Source organism: Echiichthys vipera (genome assembly GCF_963691815.1).
Source record: "Echiichthys vipera genome assembly, chromosome: 19".
Taxonomy (NCBI): Eukaryota; Metazoa; Chordata; class Actinopteri; order Perciformes; family Trachinidae; genus Echiichthys; species Echiichthys vipera.
In genome coordinates, this window is record NC_139844.1 from 6,821,173 (window position 1) to 6,844,540 (window position 23,368).

General features: G+C 41.5%; 1 protein-coding gene across 1 annotated transcript in view; it reads left to right on the plus strand.

Annotated features, from left to right (window-relative positions):
* col12a1b (collagen, type XII, alpha 1b) overlaps positions 1-20,897 on the plus strand; it is a 149,133-nt gene extending 128,236 nt beyond the window's left edge. Inside the window, 13 exon segments of the mRNA XM_083934198.1 lie at positions 2,847-2,933; positions 5,250-5,303; positions 5,769-5,864; positions 8,531-8,584; positions 11,499-11,552; positions 11,654-11,707; positions 11,910-11,981; positions 12,080-12,115; positions 12,207-12,273; positions 12,361-12,546; positions 14,125-14,193; positions 16,710-16,880; positions 19,949-20,897. Of these exon segments, the coding sequence (XP_083790324.1) occupies positions 2,847-2,933; positions 5,250-5,303; positions 5,769-5,864; positions 8,531-8,584; positions 11,499-11,552; positions 11,654-11,707; positions 11,910-11,981; positions 12,080-12,115; positions 12,207-12,273; positions 12,361-12,546; positions 14,125-14,193; positions 16,710-16,880; positions 19,949-20,073 (1,125 nt within the window). The 3' untranslated portion in view covers positions 20,074-20,897.
* Positions 20,898-23,368: the final 2,471 nt, after the last annotated feature.

The following is a 23,368-nucleotide window of genomic DNA, read 5'->3' on the forward strand; positions in this document are numbered from 1 at the left end:
TCAGGAGGATAAGTCAGATTGTTTGCAGAGGTAATTGTACACCAATGAGGACTTATTTATGAATGAAGACGTTGATTTGAGGTAATAAATTACTTATGACGCTACACAGTGTCCTTTTTAATACATGAACTTGTCCGTAAATATTATTTCTACCTTAGATTTTCAACCGCAATAAAGACTACGTCTCCCATGATTTTTGAAAACTTTTGAAAATCTCTCAAACCTCACATCTGCTTGTGTGTAAGTGCATTTTTTCCTGCTTATTAGCAATTCTGTGGAGCGTCTCGGGTGTGTTAACATGACGTGAAAACTATCGAACCACCTGCTTTCCCTCAAACCCTTTTTTAATAGAAAGACTTTGGGGACAATGCAGAAACATTTTAATGACACATTTAGACACGGTTAAGAGCGGGAGTGACTGCAGCCTCCAAACTGTTAAAAAAGCAGATGAGTGTGTTCTGTACTGTAACAGCCAGCTGCAGCTCCAAACAGCTCTGAGCAGCCGGAGCGTGTCCTCTTCAGACTTCAGCAGCACATCAAAAGCTCCGAGCTGCTTAATCAGAATCAGAAGAGGCTGGAATCTATGAGAAATAAACAGTGTGTATTTGATCAAAGCAAGAGGGCGTATAAAACTAAACATATAATATAACACACAATATGAGTGAGCTTTGACTCATACGACAGACGATGCCGTCAGTGTGTTTTTCTCACAAACCAATCACAGAAGTCCAGTTTAAACACTAAATAAGTTGTCCTTTCACTGTCTGTACTTTCTTTCTTTTTTTTCAATCATACTTTTTTTATTTTGTTTCCTTTTAAAGCAGTGACAAATGTAATAATAATTGCCAGCACTGTGTCCATCTGATACCATAACAAAAGTTACATTAAAATATTATGAAAGAGATATCCAAAACATGGACGTAAAAAGGCATAAGCACTTAAAACATGGAAAAAAGGTTAAAATATATTTTTAAAAATTAAATATATATTAAAATATATTAAATAAAAATTAAATATATATAGAAATAAATAAATTAATTAAAGATCTAAACCCCACACAGAATCTCTAGAAAGTCCTTGACAACAAAGTAATGTCTAAGAAACTGAAACCGAACTGTGGAAGAGAGTGAGTCAGAATGGACCAAGATCAAACCAGAGCAGTGTGAGACACTAGTGATGTCCTGTGGGTGCAGATGTGCAGAAGTCATTCAAAGCTGTGGCCTCTACACTTCCTGTTCATTTTTGAATCCTAGAGAATAAAACATTGTTGAAATATTCTCTTCTGACACGATGGTTACTGTTCTCTCATTTTGATCACTTCTTTTTTTTTTTCACAAAATAAAGGTTTTTTGGTTGAAGTGCCTTGTACCCCAACAGTATTTCAGAAGAAATGTTAGGACATAAAAGTGTTTATGATTTTTTTCACTAATTGTTTATCTCCAGTGTGGATAATTGGCTACAGCTTTGGCAATAATGTGTAGACAGTAAAGACCATAAATAAATCATAGAAAAGTTCCCTTTCCTCTGTAATGATGATCAGCAGTGACAGTATTTCTGTAGTTCTGTAACTGCAGCACACTGTAACAACAGGCTGTTGTTTAGTAGCTGGACTTCTCTGGACGCCTGTTCTCACGTCCCTCCCAGCAGAGATTCTCTGGAGACGCTGCAATAAATCAAAGCTCTGTGTGAGCGCAGCAGCGCGTCTGCGCCCAGAAAGTTTCCTGAAAAGGATTAAACTGTGGTGGATTATTATCTCAATTGCTGCAGAGCAATAACAGCTGCTTGATTGGACTGTTCTGCTGAAGATTATGAAAATGATCCAAACTATATAGAGAAATATACAGAGCGGAAGTGAAGATCAAAGTGTTTCAGTTCTGGGCACTTTTTAAAAGTTCAATTCAATTTTATTTACAGTGCCAAATCATAGCAAAAGCACCCAACAATTCCCCCATAAGCAGCAACAATCCACACTATCTTTAATAATAATAATAATGATAATAATGATAGTTATTATACAGAATGAATCCAACAATCTTGTGCACACAGTGGCGACGGAAACCTTCCCTTCAACAGGAAGGAACGTGAGAAAGAGAACAGGACGGACAGACAGACACAAAGACAGATGGACAGATGCAAAGACAGACAGACAGACAGACGCAAAGACAGTCAGGCAGATGCAAAGACAGACAGACAGACAGATGGACAGACAGACACAAAGACAGACAGACAGATGCAAAGACAGGCAGACAGACAGATGGACAGACAGACACAAAGACAGACGGATGGACAGACAGACACAAAGACAGACAAACAGATGGACAGACAGACAGACAGACAGACAGACAGGCAAGCACAATCAATGACAGACAGACAGACACAGACATAAAGACATAAAGACAGACAGTCACAAAGACAGACAGATGCAAAGAAAGACAGGTGCATAGACAGCCAGGCGGTCAAGCAGATGCAAAGGCAGACAGACATACGGACAGATGCAAAGACAGGCAGGCAAGCAGATACAAAGACAGACAGACAGACAGACAGACAGACAGACAGATGCAAAGACTGGCAGGCAAGCAGATGCAAAGACAGACAGACAGACAGAAAAAGACAGACAGACAGACCAACAGACATAAAGGCTGACAGACAGGTGCAAAGACAGGCAAACAGACAAAAAGACAGATGCAAAGACAGACAGAGCTCCTCTGGTGCAACAGTTCAACCTACACAAATATTGTCTAAACTGTTATTCAGGACTATTTGTTGCCCTGATGTTTTTCGAGGAAACTTTTCTGCTGGACTCTCACAGTTTATGTCTGTTAATGGTGAATTTCCTTCCTCAACAGAGAGACGAGCTGAAGTGTCCGTCTCTCCCCAACTCCTGCACCTGTACGTCAGCGGGCACCGGGGAGCCGGGATCTCAGGGACCAGTGGTAAGACTTTCTGCCACTATACTTTCCTCCATTTCACAGGAAATCTTTTACTTTTTTTCACATGATTTCACAACTCACCCCTGTCTCCTAGATATTATGTTTTTTTTTTTCTTTTTTAAAACAAAAATGTTTTTGCTAAGTATGTTTTTAGTGGAAACATATATGCTGATTTCTTTGAGTTGCGACTTTTCCTCCCATCTCAACACTGAGGGGTAAATTCACAAAAGGATTGTGCAGCTTTTGCAGCCGCTAAGGCTCCGTCCACACTGCAACGCTTTAACCTTTTCTGAGCTCCTGGATTGTTCCCGTGTGTGAACGCTGCTGGTTTCACTGTTAAACACCAGGTTGTGTATCTAAAGCGTGTCCGTTCGTGAACGCTGCAGAGGCAATAATGTGTAGGCAGTAAAGACCATAAATAAATCATAGAAAAGTTCCCTCTCACTCTTCTGGTGTCTCCAGACGACTGGGAGTCTGACGAGCGTTTAAATCTCTGATGATGATGATCAGCAGTGACAGTATTTCTGTAGTTCTGTAACTGCAGCACACTGTAACAACAGGCTGTTGTTTAGTAGCTGGACTTCTCTGGACGCCTGTTCTCACGTCCCTCCCAGCAGAGATTCTCTGGAGACGCTGCAATAAATAAAAGCTCTGTGTGAGCGCAGCAGCGCGTCTGTGTCCAGAAAGTTTCCTGAAAAGGATTCAACTGTGGTGGATTATTATCTCAATTACTCTAATGTTTGACAATCTGCAGTCTGTTTACACATGATCTGTGTTCCAGGCGTGTTAATATGGACGCAGATTATTTCTGATATGGAGCTAAAGCACTTGTGTGGACGGAGATTGTTTTAGTTTTGAAACGCTGTTTGAGTCGTATAGATACAGCCTCAACCTGCACAAATAAGTCTGAAATGCACCTTTAACTGTGCTGCCAAGCAAATAGCACCTGCTCCTGTGCTGTTTGCGCATATTTAAATTAGGTAATTTGTTTTGAATCGTCTCTTTTCTGTGCAAATGAGGCTCAATGCCAAACAGTTACAGTGAAGAGAGCTGCAGCAGAAACCTGCCTCCTCCAGCTCTCAGGGTAGCAAAGGAGAAGTCTGGCGATAGATATATAGATATATGTTTTACTTGTTTTCTACAAATCTCATGAAAAGACCAGAATATGATGAATGAAATATTAATAACAGCAGCCGTATCAGTGCAGTCTGCGGGTTCCTCTATCAGCTGTCAGACAAGTTGGCCTCCGACAGGCTGCACCTCAGTTTACCTTCTCCCCGCTCTTAAAAAGATTTTATGAGGCATTGCATAGAAGTTTCCCAGGGTTAATGTGCTTCAGGGCGCAATATTCCCCCTCATACAACATACAGTGTATAAATAGCCATAAATAACCAGACTGGGAAGAGCTTTTATTCACGTCTGACTGTAATACCACAGTTGAAACATGTTCCATTACACATGAAGCATCAAAGAGAACGTTTGATCCCTTAAATGAGACCTAAAAGCATAAAAATCCCACTGATATCAAACACACCACAGCCTCAAAGAAAAATGACTGCAGTTCAGCTGCACTGTGGGTAATGTAGGCAACAGGTTTGGAAAAAGGATGATATCTCTGGTTCTTTAGTCTTTTCAACTTTTTTAGGTGGTTTTGTCAAGCTACTTATTCTTTTGTTTCTGGGTATGGTCAAAATAAGTGTTTGTAATGAAACAACAGTGAAACACGGGATTCGTCCACCACCTGCCTCCACGTGGAGTGTGCGCTCTTAAACCTGGAGTGCTCCGAGCGTATGATATCGCCACGGACTGGTTTACAGTTTAAAAGCGGCCTGCTATAAATTAATAACTTATCACTATAAACAGATTCTGCATAAGAATCTGTAGCAACAGGACCAGTTCTGGTATGTTTGTAGTCCGAGTCGTATTGACCAATTACGTTTGAGCATGCTTTGGTTGCATTCACGTAAACAGTCCATGTGGAGAGCAAAGGAGGCTGAACGTATCGGCTGAAGTAATCTGATAAAGAATTAGCTTTTCATGCTATTTGTTATTATTGATCTTCATCAGATATCTGTTTATAGAAACGGCAATCTCACGTCCCAAGTTGATAATCGGACCGTAAACAATGACGAGGCAGTCTTTCTCAACCATTGTCTCACCATTGTCATCTGACAGATAGCTGATTGGTTCAGAGGTCATGTAACAACAAGATGTTTTTGTGATTTGATCACTTCTCATGAACAGTTAAAGTTTAAAATACGTTGATGTTTTGACAGATGTCGTTGACGTGTTAACATGATGTATGTTCTTCCTCCTCAGGGCGCCCCCGGCAGCAAAGGTCCCCGGGGTGAAAGAGGAGAGGCCGGTCCTTCTGTAAGTATCTTTAAAACACCTTCTAATTGACAGTGAAGAAGAAGAAACCCCTGACAGTGTGTGTGAGTGTGTGTGAGTGTGTGTGTGTGTGTGTGTGTGTGTGTGTGTGTGTGTGTGTGTGTGTGTGTGTGTGTGTGTGTGTGTGTGTGTGTGTGTGTGTGTGTGGGTGTGTGTGTGTGTGTGTGTGTGTGAGTGTTTGAGCTGGATCACTCAGCAGTTATCAGCCCTGGAGGAAAACAAAAGATAGTTTAAAGTATGAAAGCGTTTGAAGAGAGCACACATCTGATCTAACTTACAGAACGATATGACATGAAGGGGAGGTTCGGTTCGATCGGCATTCCTTGTCTCCTGTTTCTCTTTTCCACAGATTTGCAAAAAGGGGACGAGAGATATCCCCAGATATCAACATCACATTCCTGCCGTGTTTAAACGTTTCTTATCTAACCTACTTGCTTCATTTCACAGGGACCAATTGGCCCGCGTGGGGATAACGGACCGCCCGGGCCGATGGGTCTACCCGGCCCTCAAGGACCCAGCGGCCTGTCGATTCCAGGAGAGGCTGTAAGTCTATAAACACACCTGACACAAACACACGTACACACACACACACACACACACACTCCCTGTGATGCGTTTTCAGCAGCTAAACATAAATCCCGGCATGCCCCAGCACATCGGCGTGGGGATTATTTAGCGATTTATTATGAAGGGAATTTACAAGCTGAGGAGTTTCTGTGGCAGAGATTCACATTCCTTCATGTCTGAGGGAAAGAAGTGATACACAAACCTCAATATCAGTGCACGTTCATAAATCAGCTGTGAGATGAGAACTGCTCAGGTTCAACAGAAATGTTCCCTCCTTCTGTCTCCAGGAAGACGTTCTGTCTGTTTGTCTGTGTACAGCCAGACTGATCAATCTGTTGCCCTGTCAAACACACATCTGCATCTATAGATGTTTTTCTGATATGGAGACAAAATGGATAATACAGAAAACGACGCTCCGGGGATATAGAAATGATGTCATATAGATATTTTATTTCTATTTAATCCTTATTTTCTGTAATTGGCAAGAAAAGACATTGATAATCTCTCATAAAACAATATAAATATATTATAGTTGATAGAACTTTGGCACTGAATCCTCCTCCGTCGTTGTGACAGTTTTGTTATGTGATGAATAAAATCTGACAGTTTGTTTACAGTCCCAATAAATGAATAGTTGGACAGCAGCACCAACGATTTACCAAAAGAGTCAGACGAGTGCTCTGCAAGTAAACGCCAGGCGCTCTGTGTTCGGGAATGACTTCTGTGCAAGACTGAATCCCTTACTGCAGATTAAATCTAGAGTAGCATAATCATAACTTTATAGCTCAAGTTAAAATGTAACGTTACCTGATCCAGCCTCGGTCCTCCGGCTCCCTCTATGTCCTGTTTAGTTCTATATTTCAGGGAACACATAAATACAAGGACTGAGTTCTCGTCTCAGGGGCCTGGGTTTTTTGACGCGTCTCTCCCTCTCTATATTCCTGTTGATCTTCAGCTGTGATGTCAAATGAAGGCAAAAAACCATAATCTTAAAATAAAATGTTTTTCCTCTTTGCGTGTGTGAGACGAGCATGACCAGGACAGTTTCACAGGATTGCTATAAAGACCTTATGGCTGCTGATATTTCAGAGCCTTGGTCGGGGCCATGGATTGTCACAAACAGTCAAACTAACGTAGTGAACTAAACATCCACTCTGCTTCTGCGCTCTCCACTGCTAGGGGATGGAGAGGGAGGGGGGTGGCAGGGTTTCGAGAGGCATTTGCTCATTTTACCAACAAGCCGGGTTGGGTACCGTTCACATTTGAACTGACACCAGTACTATGAATTCAGTACCCAAACCCAACAGTAATATATTTCTGTACTTAAATAAATACAAACCTATTCATCCTATAAAAACCCGTCCTTACAACCTCCAGCCTGTCAGCCTGTCACCAGGGCACAGAGAACACTCTGTATGTCTCCGAGGAAGTGTAGCCAACCACTTCGGGCTCACTCAACTGTTCTATTCTATTGTACTGCAGTCTCAGACTGTATATAAAGATGGCCAACGCAGCTCCATTTCCTCCCACTGTACAACAGTGAAGCCAAAATGTCTTGGATACTGGCGCCACCATGTATATTTTTGCCTCGTTTTCACCTCGTTTTTATAGCATCAAATAACTAATTAGAACCAAAAGAACAACATACCAAAGAAATTAAATCTTAGCTAGTAGGACAATCTCCGCTCTGCCACTTCCTGCAACTGTCAGAAAGAACGAACCTGACTCCCGTCCATCACCTGCCTCGTTTCAATGAGCTCTAGTCACCACGCAGGCTGAATGAAGATAATGAGGAGCTTTATTGGTAGCAGGTGTGATTACATTTTATTATCCAGATACAGATCACATTTTAATGCATGGTGTAAACTGGTAGACCACTACCACATGTGGTGTTGCTGATCCGATCCACGTTCTGTGGGCTGCGTGCTCTGCCGACTTGTGTTTTTCCTTATGCAAATAATAATAAACTTTATTTATACAGCACCTTTAGGAAGAAACTAAATTAATAACAAATCAACTCCACAAATAAATAAATCCGACAAATAAAAGTACAGTGAAGAAAACAGTCAAACAAGCGTGAGGAAGTGGAGAAATAAAAGTCATATTATTGGACTCAAAGGCACGAAAAAGAAAATCAGACATTCATATCAGGGGTTATTCTGGCATTTTTCCATGAAATAAATAAATAATGTGACGAGGCAGGCGAGCGTGGATGTTAGCTCTAGAACTGCAAACAGGAATTACCTTTCCCAATAAAAGCCCTAGACTGCAACCTTGTATTTAGTACTTTTTTGGCATTTCTTCATTACACATCCAGAGGTGTGTAAAGGCTTTAAGACCAAAACGCCCGATTAATTAGAGGCGGCCCCAGTCAGGAAGTGAGCAGAAGAAAACATTAATGTTGCTCCTTTTACTCAAAGAGATCGAAACTCCTCAACAATCTCTTTGCGTCATTTTTTTCTTTCCATCCTAAAAGGTGTCCTGTCTTTTATTCCACTAGTACAAAGATGTGTATAGATTTGTGTGCTTTCGCTTGTTCAGTTTTTAAAGGTTCTATATAAATAAAGTTGTTATTACTATGTCTTCTTAATGTTACTGCTCTGCTCTTCACAATGTTTATTGTTGTTGTTTTCTGCCTTCAGGGCCGCCCTGGACCAAAAGGAGACCACGGTGACTCAGGCTTACCTGGACAGAAAGTAAGTGCAGGTCTGATTTGAAAAAAATAAAATAAAATAAAGGGTCTTCGAGGAAAAAGAGATAATTTGTCTGATCGACTACTACTCTGGCGTCTGGTCCGACTCAGACGCAGAAGAGGGAGTACGGCTCTGTGCAGCAGGTTTCTGAATATTACTTTTTAAATGAAATTTTCTGAGAGAAGCAGCCAAGAACACGTCGGCCTGATTAACAGCGCTGGTTAAGTGTTGGCCTGCAGTCAGCGGCTACATCCTCCTCTTCGTGTAGGTTGTTTTATCTGGAGAATAAACGAGGCGCCGGCATCCAACACACCTAAGCCCATGAAGCAACTGTTGGCGTGAAAGTAATGAACATCGTGTGTCGCTGCTGAAGCTATGAGTCATCCTTAGACCTCGTTGTGTTGGAGATATTCAGTGACGGATGTCAGGGAGTTTTGATTTCTTCCTGGAATTAAGCCTCTCGTATGGAAGTTTTATTGGGTGGTCAGAGATGGAAGTCAAAGTTTCCTCCATTTGTCTCATTCATGCATTACTGCACTGTGAAGGTGTAATAATTATAAGTTACATTAAATGAATCACATTTCTATTGAAAAACTAAGAAAACCAATAATTTCTAAGTAGACAGACAACCCAGATTTGTCCGGATTTAGGTCACAGTAAAGATAAGACTGCAGTTGAAGAAGGTTAAAGGTCTCTAAATGTTTAAAGGAATGAAACAAAAGTGTTTTCTGTTGTTTGAAGCCCAGTGAGTTCTTTGTTGAGAGGCTCCATTAAATTTGTTTATTAGTCACAAGCAAATCCTAAGTGGCTCCGGTGCCCTCTTCTGACCTGTGAAGTGCTGTTTGTTTACATCTTTAAACTTCAGACATTTGGAGTTTTGCTTCAGTGGGTTTTAAAGGAATCCCCCCCTCTGCATTTTTCCTGCTTTCAGCTGTCTGAGTTTTAAGAGGTGCAAGAGCACGTTAAATTAACATCCAATATATTGCATACAGTATTTCATATCCTGTATTCTGTATGAGGTAGTGTGCAGAATTAAATTGTATGTGTTCAGAAGCAGAGGGTTCTGGATTTAGAGATTAAAGATCATTTTAGGTGAACACCTGAAAATCAAGGGACAACAATTAACAATACCTTACCCCCAATAATACACCTGCAATTCTACTAGTCCTGGGTTAAATGTCTGTTGGAACATGTGATTAATGTTTAAAAAAAAACATGGCACAAATCCCATTGTTTACTTGGAATACTCTGTTTCACACTGTGTCAAACTGGGGGCTCATCTGGGCTAGCCCACTTGGATTGTGTCAGTGTGGAAAGCTCTACAGAGTTCACTCATCCTGCTCCTGATTCCCAATGAATCAACTGAACTTAGACTCGTCTCCACCTGTTGGACGTCAGTGAATTTGAACTCTTAGTTGAGTTTACTTCAGGAGGGATGAGAACTGATTTGATGTTATCGATACCAACGCCAGAATAGATTCAGCATGTCAGTCTGATTCTTTATCCATGCCTGATAATTTTTCCTTGTGGAAATAAAGTCGTCAGTGTCACTTTTTCTGAAGACAGTGTGGATGAAATGAGAGTGCATTTGTGCAGCTTTCTTTTTTAGTAAGATTTTCAGGTTGTTTTTATTTTTAAAAGACAACTAATGTCATTATAACGCCAGGACTGTTTCGTCCTCACCATCATGACTCCTTGATGTTGCAAGTTTCCAGCAGTGTAGAGTTTAACGTCATTGTTTTGCAATGAACTGTCAGAAAAACACGCCAGCGCTGAAGCATACATACATACAATTCCAGTTAGCGGGGCGGCCGGTGGAACAGTGGTTAGAGAGTCGCTCCATGTTAAGAGGCTGAAGGTCCTCGAGGCAGCCGCTGCAGGTTCGACTCCGACCTGTAGCCCTTTGCTGCATGTCTCTCCTACTCTCTATCACCCCATTTCTGTCATATTATTAGATATGTCTGTCATATCTGATAAAGACTGGGAAAACTGCCAAAAACAGTTCTTGAAACCCATCCCCAGTGGCACAACGCGACTGCTGTCAGCTGGAAATCACAGCTTCCTGCACAATGTTGAAATGGAACTTTTAGAGCTTGATGAGTCAATTGTTTCAACCGTTGACATTAATTGATCACACATCCAAGGGCCGTCTTTAATTAAAGAAATTCAGTTCAGACTTATCAGTTAGTTGATTTAATCGACAGATCTGTAACATCTCCAAAAGAATCTTTGAATCTTTTACCAGAGTTGTGCTTAGAAGTTTCTTGGAAGTTAGTCATTCAGCATAAAAAAAACTAATCGACTGAGAGGAGACAGCCCTAATAAATGTATCTGATGTCTTTATGCAGCCGTACAGGTGCATAGAAGGAGATACTCGTAACTTAGTTACAGTATCAAGTGTAAAAGACAGACAGCTTTAATTGAAGTCAATGTGCAGCCATGTTTGACACCTGCATGGTGCGACTGGACCACATGAAGCTCCTTCAGACCTGGTCCTCCACCAGACTCAGCTGCACACTGAGGAGTCTTGATGTAGTAAGTTACTGAAACATCTCCACGTGGATGGTGCTGATGAAGCAGGCAGGCTGCAGGTGAGCATGTTGGAGCAGATGCTACGGCAACACGCATTTAATGACTTGCAGACTACGCGGGTCCAGCTTTATAATGGACCATAAAAGCGATCTGGAATATATTATGTTCCCTGTAAATCTTCCACCGGGGCATCAAAGCCCAGAGAGGATTTTTAATAAAAGACGTGAGCCGGGTTTCCAAGCAAATGAGCGCAAAAAAAGAAAGGATTAAGACGCAGAAATCAGGCGCTGAAACGAACCGGTTTGAATGTCCGTTCGGAGCAAAGGTCACATTTGTAGTTCTGCAGGAAAAAGCAGCTTTGATTTGTGCTCTTGTGTGTCTGCAGGGTTCACCTGGACCTCGAGGAGCTGCTGGCCCCATCGGACCAGCTGGAGTCAGGGTGAGTGCACGCAGGCTGGTTTTATGGTAACCATGCTCTCAGAATGCTTCAGAAATCAACAGTATCAGTTCAGGCTCTCAGTCGTGATCTTGTGTTTCCAGGGCCCTCAAGGAAAGGAAGGAGGAGCAGGACCCAGAGGCCCTGCTGGGCCCATGGTAAGAATCGAATGGTTCCAGACATTTATGCACTATTCGAGAGGCACTTAAGGACAACCTGTCATCAGGTTTTAGAGACACATTCATTTGAACAAACCTCTGATCACAAAAAAAATAAAGAAAAGGGTGATATTTGCTTTTCTTTCACTAACCCAAACCTTAGCCTTCTAACCCTGTCGGTCTTCTCTGTGTTTCCTTGCAGGGACCTCCAGGATCTCCGGGTTCTCCAGGTGGTGCAGGAAAACCAGGAAACCCTGGGGACTCTGGTACTCCTGTAAGTGTCCTTGCTGTCATGGCAAGTCTGTGCGACCGGTCGGAGTTTAAATGTTTTTTTTTGTGAAAACTGAACCGTTTACATTTTTTTTGTCTAAGGGAGCCGCTGGTCCAAAGGGAGACAAGGGGGAGAGAGTGAGTGAATCCGGATTTACTTTGAACATTTGTTAATTTAGAAGCTCTTCATATGAAACCCTTGTCTTAACGGCATCCTCTTTGTCCGCAGGGCGACTTTGCTCCTCAAAACATGATGCGATCTATTGCCAGACAAGTTTGCGAGCATTTAGTAAGCGGTGAGTTTGAGTGTTTGTGTCACCGTCAAGTTTGATGAAATGAGGGTCTGACACTGGTCTGCTCCTTCTTCTCCTATGTTGTTGCAGCTCAAATGACTCGTGTCAACACGCTACTGAACCAGATCCCCAACGGTATGTACCGCAACAATAACCCGGGCCCTCCGGGCCCTCCAGGGACCCAGGGCAGGCAGGGACCCCGCGGAGAGCCTGGTGCCGCAGGAAGGAACGGTTTCCCCGGAAGTCCAGGTTCACCTGGCCAGACGGGAGAGAGAGGTACAATGCTGGACTTTTACACAGTTGGATTATTAAAAAAGATGCTAACGAGGCTTCAGCAGCCAACCTCTGCAACAATCTGTCTAAAGTCTGAGTGTGGAACTACATCAAATATTACAGAGAAAGTTGTGTGGAAAAAAGAGTCAGCAAAGCTGAGCGTAACATCCTGTGAAGTTCATGACTTGACTCATGAGATTTGAGGCATATTAGAAGAGTGTACGCTTAGGCAACTAGTTGGTGTAAAGAAGCCGAGGGTTGTTTCCCTGCTCTGATACTTTCTATCTTATAACATCGATAATTCCATTCGAGAACCATCGCTGTTTACAGGACCACAATAAGAACAAGTGGTTCTTTCCAGCTGCAGAAAACATGAACATCTAACACAGACTTACCTCTGTAGTGTGATGCTGCTGCAGCTTCACTGTGTGCATGCTGACTTCTGATAGTGATAATGTAGCTGGTTCTGTAGGTCCGGACAGGAGGCTAAATTAACTGGTTTTATCTACAGGATCATGGATACAACTTGATTTTGACTGGACTTGTTTTTCACACAGTTCTGTAGTTTTTACCTGCACGTAGTGAGAAAATACACGGGCCACTTAAGAACTTGGGCTCATGAATAACAGTTTTTAAGCTTTGGATCTTCGGTACTAATGAACAGAGAATATATGCATACCAAGATTGAAAACCGAATACCTCCCAAACCAACGAACATCTGAATGTTCAGGTCCAGCACTAGTATAAAATAGAATGGTGCGTTTCTTATTTTCTACTGCAGCACTTTAAATGAGCGATGAGACAATAACGGTGAGATTAATTTTGTGTCCACATAAGGGCTGAAACGGTTCATTGAATAACTTGAGTAACTCGATTACAAAAATGCATTGAGGGAAAATCTCTGCCTCAATCATTTGTTTAATTCCTATCTTGCTCGTTCTGCGGCCTGTTCAGTGCAGGGATCATTGTTCCACACAGAACGTTTTTGCGGCTGCACACCACTACATCAGGAGAAGGCAGAGAACAAGTTTGGGATCGTTTCACACTTTAAAAAGAGGCCAACAAGGAGCAATGTGTCCACTGTTAAGTAGAACTTTTCTACCACAACAGCACGTCATTGATGATTCAGCACCTGAGGCCAAAGCAGCCTGTTGTTAACGCCACTTCACCAAGTGCCGTATTCGGGTGTAAGGAGGGCGGTTTCCATAGTTTTAAAAAAAAGGGAAAATAATGGGTAACGTTAGCTGTCCTTGTGAATGCCTCTATGTTTAGTTTTTCATGAATGTTAAACATAGCGGAACCCAACTGATCAGTCTCTATAAGTTTGTTTGAGTAAATGTGTCAGTGGAGTTTTGTACGTTGCTTGTTGTTACAGTAAACAGGAAGAGAGCGAGTCGCTCTTCCTGATAATATTTATCTCTAATTTATTTTCTTAATCCGATTACTTGATTAATTAATGGAATAATCGGTAGAATACTTGATTACAAAAAGATTTGACAGCTGCAGCCCTAGTCTACATCCACACCAATATTCCTTCATTACTCTGAATTTGAATATGTTTCACCTGTGTGTTTCCTTCAGGTCTTGCAGGAGAGAAAGGAGAACGAGGACTGTCAGGGGTCGGACAGAAAGGACCAAGAGGACCTGCTGGTATGTCTCTGACTCTATTTTGATGTCCAGTCCATCACACTGCCTGCCAAAGTAAAGTTGGATTTCACTCAAGAAAAAGGGTATTTTAAAAATCAAAAACACTTTTTTTCACCCTTCACTTCCACTGCTGACATGATGGAAGACAAGTTAACTTGACATTAGGGCTGACAGATTCATGTCTTTTGGAGTTTAGAAACCAGACCGTTCCCAACCAACTGGGAAACAGATTATGAGCAAAGGCATCCTGTAAATTCAGTCGTTTTTTAGGATTATTTTCTTTATTGAATAATCTGTAGTCCCCAAAACAAGTACATATAACAAAATACAAGTACTCTATAGGTAGACACAAAAACACATATAAAAGGCATCCCACATGATACACTTCATGATACATAAGGCACCATATACAATTAAAGTCATGGTACACAATCGACAATCTCTTTGAATATACTCATATTTACGTGAAATACACAATAAGTGTACCTACGCAATGCAATTGATAAAATGTAATACACAGGAAAATGTCCTGGTATCTGAGAAGCTAAAACGAGCTTTTTACTTGAAAAGATAAGATAAGAGACACAGAAGGATGCATTTAAATGATCTTAAATTAATATACAGTGCTATTTCACATGATATTAATTGACTAATTGTTTTCGCTCTAGTCTTAACAGTTTAAAAACAGAGTAAATAGTTACTTAATAATTTCCCAGTCTGTGATAATTAAAGTAATTCTATAGTTAGCAATTTGACATTATTAATATAGTTATATAACATCGATAATTGTCCCAAACCCGACGAAGTGGAATCAGAATTTTAGCTATAAGTTTAAGATATATAAGTTTACAGAGTCACTTCTGCTGCGAAAAAATCATCTCAAACAACAACCACAAAATCATGAAGTCATCCTGCCGGGAGCCTCGGAGCAGCTCCACTAATCACACATCCATCCGTCCAGTCCAGTCCCACTGTAATCCAGCACCCCAACTACAGCCCCGCAACTCAATCTGGAGCTAACAAGGTCAAGTTGTGGAAACAGTGTGAGCCGGAGTGGAGCAGAGAGGGAAAGGTCCTGGAAAAGGAGGAAGTGGACAGCAGTGAGTCATTCATTCACAACACATGCGGAGGAGGAGGAGGACGAGGAGGAGGCGGGGCGTCAGGGAAACTTTCCAAGCCGGCTTTGTCCGTGTCTAGACATAACGCAGGGAGGGAAAAAGGATCAGCAGATTCCTTTTTTCCCTCTCATAGTTCAGTTTTTTTCCCTCTATGTTCCAAACGTTGTGCCCGGACTGTCAGCAGAAGTCGAAACAGCTTTTTAAAAAATGTATTTCCAGCATGTTCCCAGCTGAAATTTGAAAACGATGACACGGAGCTGCAATTATCTGGTTTGGTTCGGAGTTTGTGAAACAAGCCTTTGGGTTTTTACGAGAATATAACAACGTTTTAATTCATTTTTGAAATAGCAAGCGTTATAAACTGTTTGCTTTTGTTCAAGTGATCATAAAAACACAAACACAAGGAGGAGAATCACTCAGTGTTTTCAAAAGCAAACTCGCTCTATTAAAGTCAAACCTGATGAAAATGCAGTCTTTCTGGCAAATGTTTCTTAAATATTATAATTTCTTCATAACTTCTTTTATGTAAAACGGTTGAAAGCTAAATATATTTGATAAGTTACTACTACAGAACCAAAAACATACTTATGTTGCAGGCCACATTATAGGCAACTTGCAACAAGAGTGACTCGTCCATCCTACACACCCCAACGTTACCAGGATTTCCTGCAGCACTTAAGTAACACATACCGCCTTAACTGACCCCCCCAAAAAAATTCAGAGCGATATTCGCCGTGTTACTCTGTCTTGTTTTCTCCCTTTCATTCCTAACTGTGAACGACGCCAGTCTCCCTTCTTTGCAGAACGCATTTAAAAAAGAAAACAACAAAAAAGAGTTTTAAAATCTAGTATGCCTCCCAATCGTGTGATGCGTCCGGACAGCAGCATGTTCTCTTTACAGCTTCCACGCTACAAACCGTAGTTGGGAGCAAGCTGGTCTTGTGCGTCCATTGGTCGGGGTTAACAGAGCTGAAGAACTAAACAGCGAGGCGGTGGTTGCAGCTGTGAACTCGAGCTTTATTATTTCACAGTGGGACAGATTCAAGGATTAAAAGGCACGTTGGTTTGCTAGCGCTCGGCTGGAGTATAGACTGCGTTGCCATCATGTTCACACTGTAGACTCAGACTGATTACCACACTACTTGAAAATATTCACATAAAATTTCATCGCACTGTGGATTGTGACAACTAACTTTAACCATCTAACCTCAACCGTTTAAGGTCAACACCTAAGGTCAGCCATCTTGCAAGACTTTCAGCATCATTCTTAACATTTAAAAGGAATATACATTTGGTCATGAAGAACATTCATCATGGATTATTTTTGTCCAAGTTCAGCAACAAAGCCGTGCAGAAGTCAGCCTAGTTAACGTGACAATTAACGCTCTATTGTCCCTTCAGGTCCACAAGGAGAAAGCAGGACAGGATCCACAGGCCCCCCAGGCTCTGCTGGACCTCGTGGTCCCCCAGGACGTCCAGGATACGCCGGAGTCCGTGGGCCACCTGGACCTCCTGGATACTGTGACTCTTCTCAGTGTGTCGGTATTCCATACAACGGGCAGGGATACGGAGGTATGTATCGAGAGCTGCTCGGGTCGCACTAGCCTGGTATTTAAAAAAAATAACATCTAATAATTCCAGTCTTGAAACTGTAAAGGAACACTCTGACATTTTGAGACATTCACTTATTCTCAGTCTCCCCTCTGAGTTCAATGAGCACACAAGTGCAGGGCAGAGACAGCAGGTGCAGGATGTGTTTAGCCTTTAGCTTAGCACAAAGACTGGAAGCCGGGGGGAAACTGCTAGCCTCCATCAAAAAGAAAGGGAAAGGAAACCTTCCAAGAACTTTTAAGCCGTCTGATATCTTTGCTATCAGCTAAAATGTGACAGTAGATACTGAACTTGCATTTCAGTATTTCTATTTATACTTCTTCTCCACTATAGTTATTAATAGTCATTGGCTTCACTACTCAATTTGGATCCATTAACAGATCGAGTACTCACTTCTTCTGCTCATGTAGCAACCGAGCTAATGCGTACAATAAAGTTATTTTTAGTATGGTTGTGTTTTGACCACAGATAAGAGCACTGGGCTGCCCCGCGATTGAGTTCGCCACATAACTTTAGCTACTGTCAATTAATCTAATTGTCAGTTAGCACGTTAGTTAGCTAGCTAATCTCCCCTGTGCTTTACTGGTCAAAGGAAATTAAATGAACCAAACAAAGTTGTCAATCTTCAGGAAATAGCAACGTTCTTTCCTACACTGTCACAGGAGCGTGACAAGCGGCTAACTTCCTTCCGGTCATCTGCGTCCACAAATAGAATCTAATTCTGTGGGAAACTCTGCAGCTATTTCATTAGAATAAAATTAAGTAACATGAATTAAACTTTATTACATTCAGTCAAGATGTCATTGAAACCTTTTTTGGGAGTACTTGAATATGGAAATTAGTTAAAATGCTCATCTCTAATGTAGAGCTGACATTTTTACTTTCTTTGCAGATTCAGATTATTATTCAAAATATATATGGTGTATTATTAGTTTAACCCTCTCAGCAATAAGACAGAGAACAAGGATGTCCCTAAATTTTGGAGTGCTTCTTCTTGAGGGTTAATGCATGTGTGAAAAGTCACTAATCATTACATTACATTGATTCTGCTCTTTTCACCAAACTGACACCTTCCTTCCTCTTTGGCCTGTTTCAGGTTCACAGTAGTAGACTTTCTATCCGCTGTGCTGCTTTCAATGACTTCCTGAACAAACAAAAGTCCTGTAACTGAAACACTTGCTCACACGCTCTAGAGCTGTTTAAAGGATAACTGCAGAAGGAAAACCATTAACAAACTCACAACAACAAAGATGGGAACTAACAACGACTCGCAGCAGCGGCGGCGGTGATGGCACCGAACCGTTTAGTGGCCTGTTTGCATCTTGAAGCCAAAGAACCAAACAAAGAAACGCTGTGTTCAGTGGAGGAGCATGCACCAAACAACAACAACAACAAATACTAACAAAGGTGGATTTGTAACAGAGAAACCTGTGCAGCATCACAAGCAACAGCAGCAGCAGCAACTCTGTTAACAGCGTTAGTCTCGAGGTGACGTGTAAATAAACTAATTTGTGCCTTGTAAATGATGTTTGGATCAAGTCCACTAAATGTAGTTTTTAACATCTGTAGTTTGAAAGCTTGTGCCTTGCAAATCCACATCCTCCTGCTTGCTGAATGCAAACAAAGCCTCTTTTTTAAATGATTTTTATTTCCCTGCCCTTGTTTGTTTTATACTTAATCACTTCTGCACGTCACCCTGGACATTTAGATTTTCCACTCAATGGTTCCTTTTTTTTTTGTTCAGCCAAACCAGCTATACTGTATCTGTATGTTATATAAAATACTACCAATGCAATCCCAAAGAAGGGTCTCCAGGCCGGTGGTAGAAGAGTTTGACTTTAATGTAGAAACTGTTGTTTTATTTTGTAAATGAATGTTGTGGAGGAAAGGAGTGACTTGAGTGACTAACACCTGAACTTCTAACATCAATAAAAAGGGAGAATGGAACGGCACTCAGATGTTGAGCAGGGGCGTGTTCACCCTGATCCCCACCCACTCATCTCAATTTGGTATTTCCTATACTGTATGACTGTACTTTATCATTATAACATGCAGCCTGTTGCAAAAATAACTTCTGTGTTCTTTCTTGTTAGTTTCATAAAAACCCTGATTAAATATTTTTATAGAGAGATTTGATCGTGAGAAAGACAAACAAGAGACAAACCAGTGACAGAAATTAAGTGTTTAAGTCTATGCTATATTTTAAACATTTTCAAAGCTTTAACTTGACGTTTTAAGCTCTCTTCAAAGCCACTAGACTCCTGATGAATCCATTAATACCTGATATCGGAAACCTCGTCGGGCATTAACCCTTACATGTCAAAAACCTACATTGGATCTGATTCTTATGACTCTAATAATAATTATAATCATTTAATCCGAGTGTTCAAGTACTTGATACAAAATATAGTCGAACTAGGCTGATAATTGATGTATTATTTTAGATTAAACCACACAGCAGTGTCTAAAAGTTCAAATAAGCTCCAACTTTACCAGCTGCAAAGGGCTGAGCACAGTACTTCTAATATTAGGGATGTAGAGACGGGTCTTACATTCAGCTTAACAGCAAATATTGGATTTTGTGGAAAGATTTGCTCTCAAACATATTCTGTTTGAGGGCATAATAAAGAAAGCAAAAGTAAACCCACAGAATGGCAATGAATGTTTTTGCTTGTTTAAATTTACACACAGCTGGTGCAACAGTCTGCTGGTTAAATGGTTCAAAATACAGATAAATGAACAATGATTTTCAAAACAAGGTTAACTCTGATTGGTAGGTTCTCCAGCTGCAGTCCACAAACATTGCTTCTTCCTGTTTTAGCAGAAAGCTAAAAAAGGGCTTCACTTGTACTGTAACACCTCCTGCTGTATCACAACCCCAACCCCACAGTGGACACGCCCCTGCTCTTTACTAACCATCTGGATCAGTGCGTCAGCCAGCAATCACATAGAAAAATGTCCTTTATGTGTATGTTGAGACAAAGTGAGAAACTTGTGCTCAACTGGCCCCAAACACTATCTCCGATCAGGCCAATATCCACCTGAACCCGACACCCGAGTAGTCCCAGACCCCGAGGAGGAGGACGAGCTGTCGCAAAACCAACGTCGAAAGAGATCACTATCAAGAAAGGCATCCGACAGACTAACATCATAAGAGCAGCCATGTTCTCTTTTTTCTGTTTTTTTTCTTGTTCAACCTGTGTTTGTTGTTTGGATTTATGCACATTATACACACACGCCAAAAAAAGGGGGTTTGACACCTCGACTTTATTGGGAAATACCTTTAAATGCCTTCAAACGTATGTGAATATTCATTTTTGTGGCAGGTGAAGGGTGTGGACTGAGGGGAGGGAGTTTGAGCATGAATGTTTAAAAAAGATGGAAGAAAAAAAATGTTAAGAGTCCATGAGAAAACAAAACAAACCTGTGATCTTTCTTTTTTTTCCACTTGTGTCTTTTGCTTGTAATATAAATGCATCCAGTTTGTATTAACTCGCAGTGTTGAACAGTGCACTCATTGTAACAAAGTCAAAGAAAGAAGACAGAAAATGTTTGTTCACAGTTCATCAGCACGTTAAATATAATCCTTCATCAATCAGTGTTGTCTTTTAACAAAGGGCGGTTTCATTATGGCAGTTAAACACAGCTATCATTTTGTATCTCTAGACTTAATATTTATCAGTTTTCCTTTTATTCCGTCACAGCTAATTTTAACAAAAAGGTGGAATTGCATGTCTGTGGTGTATATTTAGTACATGTTTTTTTTGTTACAGTTCATTTTGTTTTAACCAGAATATAGTTGTTGTCATTCTCGTCATTCTCTCAGTATCGAATGCATTCGAAAACCTGCGTGCAAGACTATGGAAGTGGTATTGCTGCTTCATGTTTGAACTGCAGATTGTGAATTCCACAGCCTTATTTTCTTATTTATTTCTGAAAACAGAAGAGGCATTTTTCAATAAAACTACTGAAAATTTACACCTGCCTGCTTTTGTGAGTTTTAGCTGCACACTCACTCCAAATGTATATAAATATGTAGTAGTATGTCATAAAGAACATTGTTATAACATGCTATACTATGAATTATGCAACATTCTATACGATGGCTGTTTGAGGTTTTTCTACATGCTATACTTTGACTATTATTAACTATTTAGTATGTTGAAAAAAAGTCATAAAAAGTCATAGTATAGCATGTTGAAAAAAGTCACAGTATAGTATGTAGTAAAAAGTCATGGTACCGTAATTTCTGGACTATAAAGCGCACCTGACTATAAGCCGCACCAGCTAAATTTAGGGGAAAATACAGATTGCTCCATATATTAGCCGCACCCGACTATAAACCGCAGGCGTTTTGATGTGTAATTACCGTAGTATATAGGGGTTCCTGCTACCACGGAGGGGATTGTCGGGACAGAGATGACTGTTTGGGAACGCAAAGCGTCCCATTTATTAACAATAAATCTTTCAATCATTCAATCAAACTTTCACATCTCTGACATGGCGAACAGCATTCGTGCAGAGTACAAATAATACAACGGTGCAAAGTAATACAAAGTGCTCGCCTGTAACACGGCAGTAAAAGTGCAGTCCCGCGGCCGTTTACGTTATCAAAATAACCAGCCAGGTACGTGCAGCAGCTCTATTTCCTTCTTTGACAGCCAGATCGATTGCCTTTAACTTAAAAGCAGCATCATATGCACTTCTCCGTTTGTTTTCCATGTTGAGGGTGTTTGCATGAACACTTCCTTCGCGCAAACTGTCGCTGACGCTCTCCTACTCTTTGTTTTGCTCTCGTTACCTGGCGCCAGATGTCTGCCTCGGTCTCGCGCATCCTCGGTAGTGCGCGCCCCTGGTTACCGTAAGCTGTAGAAAAGCCGCACCGTTGTATAAGCCTCGGGGACCAGAACGAGGGGAAAAAGTAGCGGCTTATAGTCCGGAAATTACGGTATATATGTCAAAAGAAGTCAAAATAAGTTGAATTAGATTCCAAAAAATTCCAAAGTCAAAGGATGGCCTGTCTAAAACAGTCATGGCATAGGAAAAGTCCTAGTGTGTTTTTGGTGTCCAAAAAAGTCCTATTTGGCTGAGATGGAGTAGACACGAGTCTTGCTCCCGCAACTTTTGATCATTTGACGTTTCAGACCCCGATAGTCACAACCATAGTAATATTCGTCTTGTTAGACGGATACACCACCTAAATGTTGACATATGCCACCGGACAGACTGTAAAAGACCAGGGGCAAAGATTAGCACGGCAGACGAGGCAGTCGGCCAGATTAACATGGCGGCTATTGCTCACCTCTGGGCAGAGCACCGTACAGCCATCTCCGCAGAGTTCAAAGCCCTCTCCGTCGATCTCAAAGCCTCCATTTCAATGCTCAAAGCAAAGCTGGACCACGTCCACGCCACAGCGTCTGACCACGCTCAGAAGATAGGCTCCCTCGAGGTAAATGCAAATTTACAAGATGAGCATTTGTCGACATTGGAGGCCTCCTCTGTGCCATGCTAGCAGAGAGCAACGCTAAGCTGCTGGCTAGAGATAAATATCCGAGTCATTAGGATGCTTTCTGGAATCACCCCCAGAATGTGACAGGGCTCACCGCACACTACCGTAGAAGCCGAAGCCAGGGCAGAGAGCCCGTCCATTCATTATCAGGCTGCAAAGGTACCAGTTGAAGCCCACGCCAAGAGAGGCCAACTACAGTACAAAGGTCCCCCATTGCCATCTATGAGGACTACGTGCAGGAGGTGGTGGAACAACGTCAGAAATACAGAGAGGTGATGTAGGAGGTACATAACCTGGGCTTCAGACCCGCGTTGCTATACCCTGTTGATCTTGTCATCGGGATGAAGGATGAAGGATGAAGGGAGGAAAAAGCTCCCTTCGGTCATCGAGGCAAAAGCCTTCATAACATCCACTCGCACGGAAGAGACCTGATGACCGCAGGAGGCTTAAAAAAAGTCATAGTATAGTAAGTTGAAAAAGTCATGATGACTCAGCATTCATCAAAACAACAGGGTAAATCCCTTGTATGTGAATACCTTATCGGCAATAAACCTGTTTTCTTTTTCAATTCATGCAGCAACTAAAACAATAACTAAACACAACTAACTAGAGGCGCACCCGGGATGCGCAAAGGCTAACTTCTCTTTCAGACTACACTGGAACTTGAGCTGCTGTTTTACTTCTAAATCAGTGCAGAATAAGCTTAACAGGTACAGACAGACCAAATAAAGTTCAGCAGTCAGAGCAGAGCATGCCATGGGCTCACTGTGTTTATTCTCTGAGGGAAAAGACCTCCAGTCCTGGAGTGGAAACTTGGAAAGGCAGGCATAAATAATGTAGGGCAGTCAGGAAATTTGTGAAAGTTTCTTAAAGTGTTCTCCTCAGCCTCTTTGAAAACTCACTTTTTCTTTTTCTTTTTTATGACCCTGAACTCAGGAGC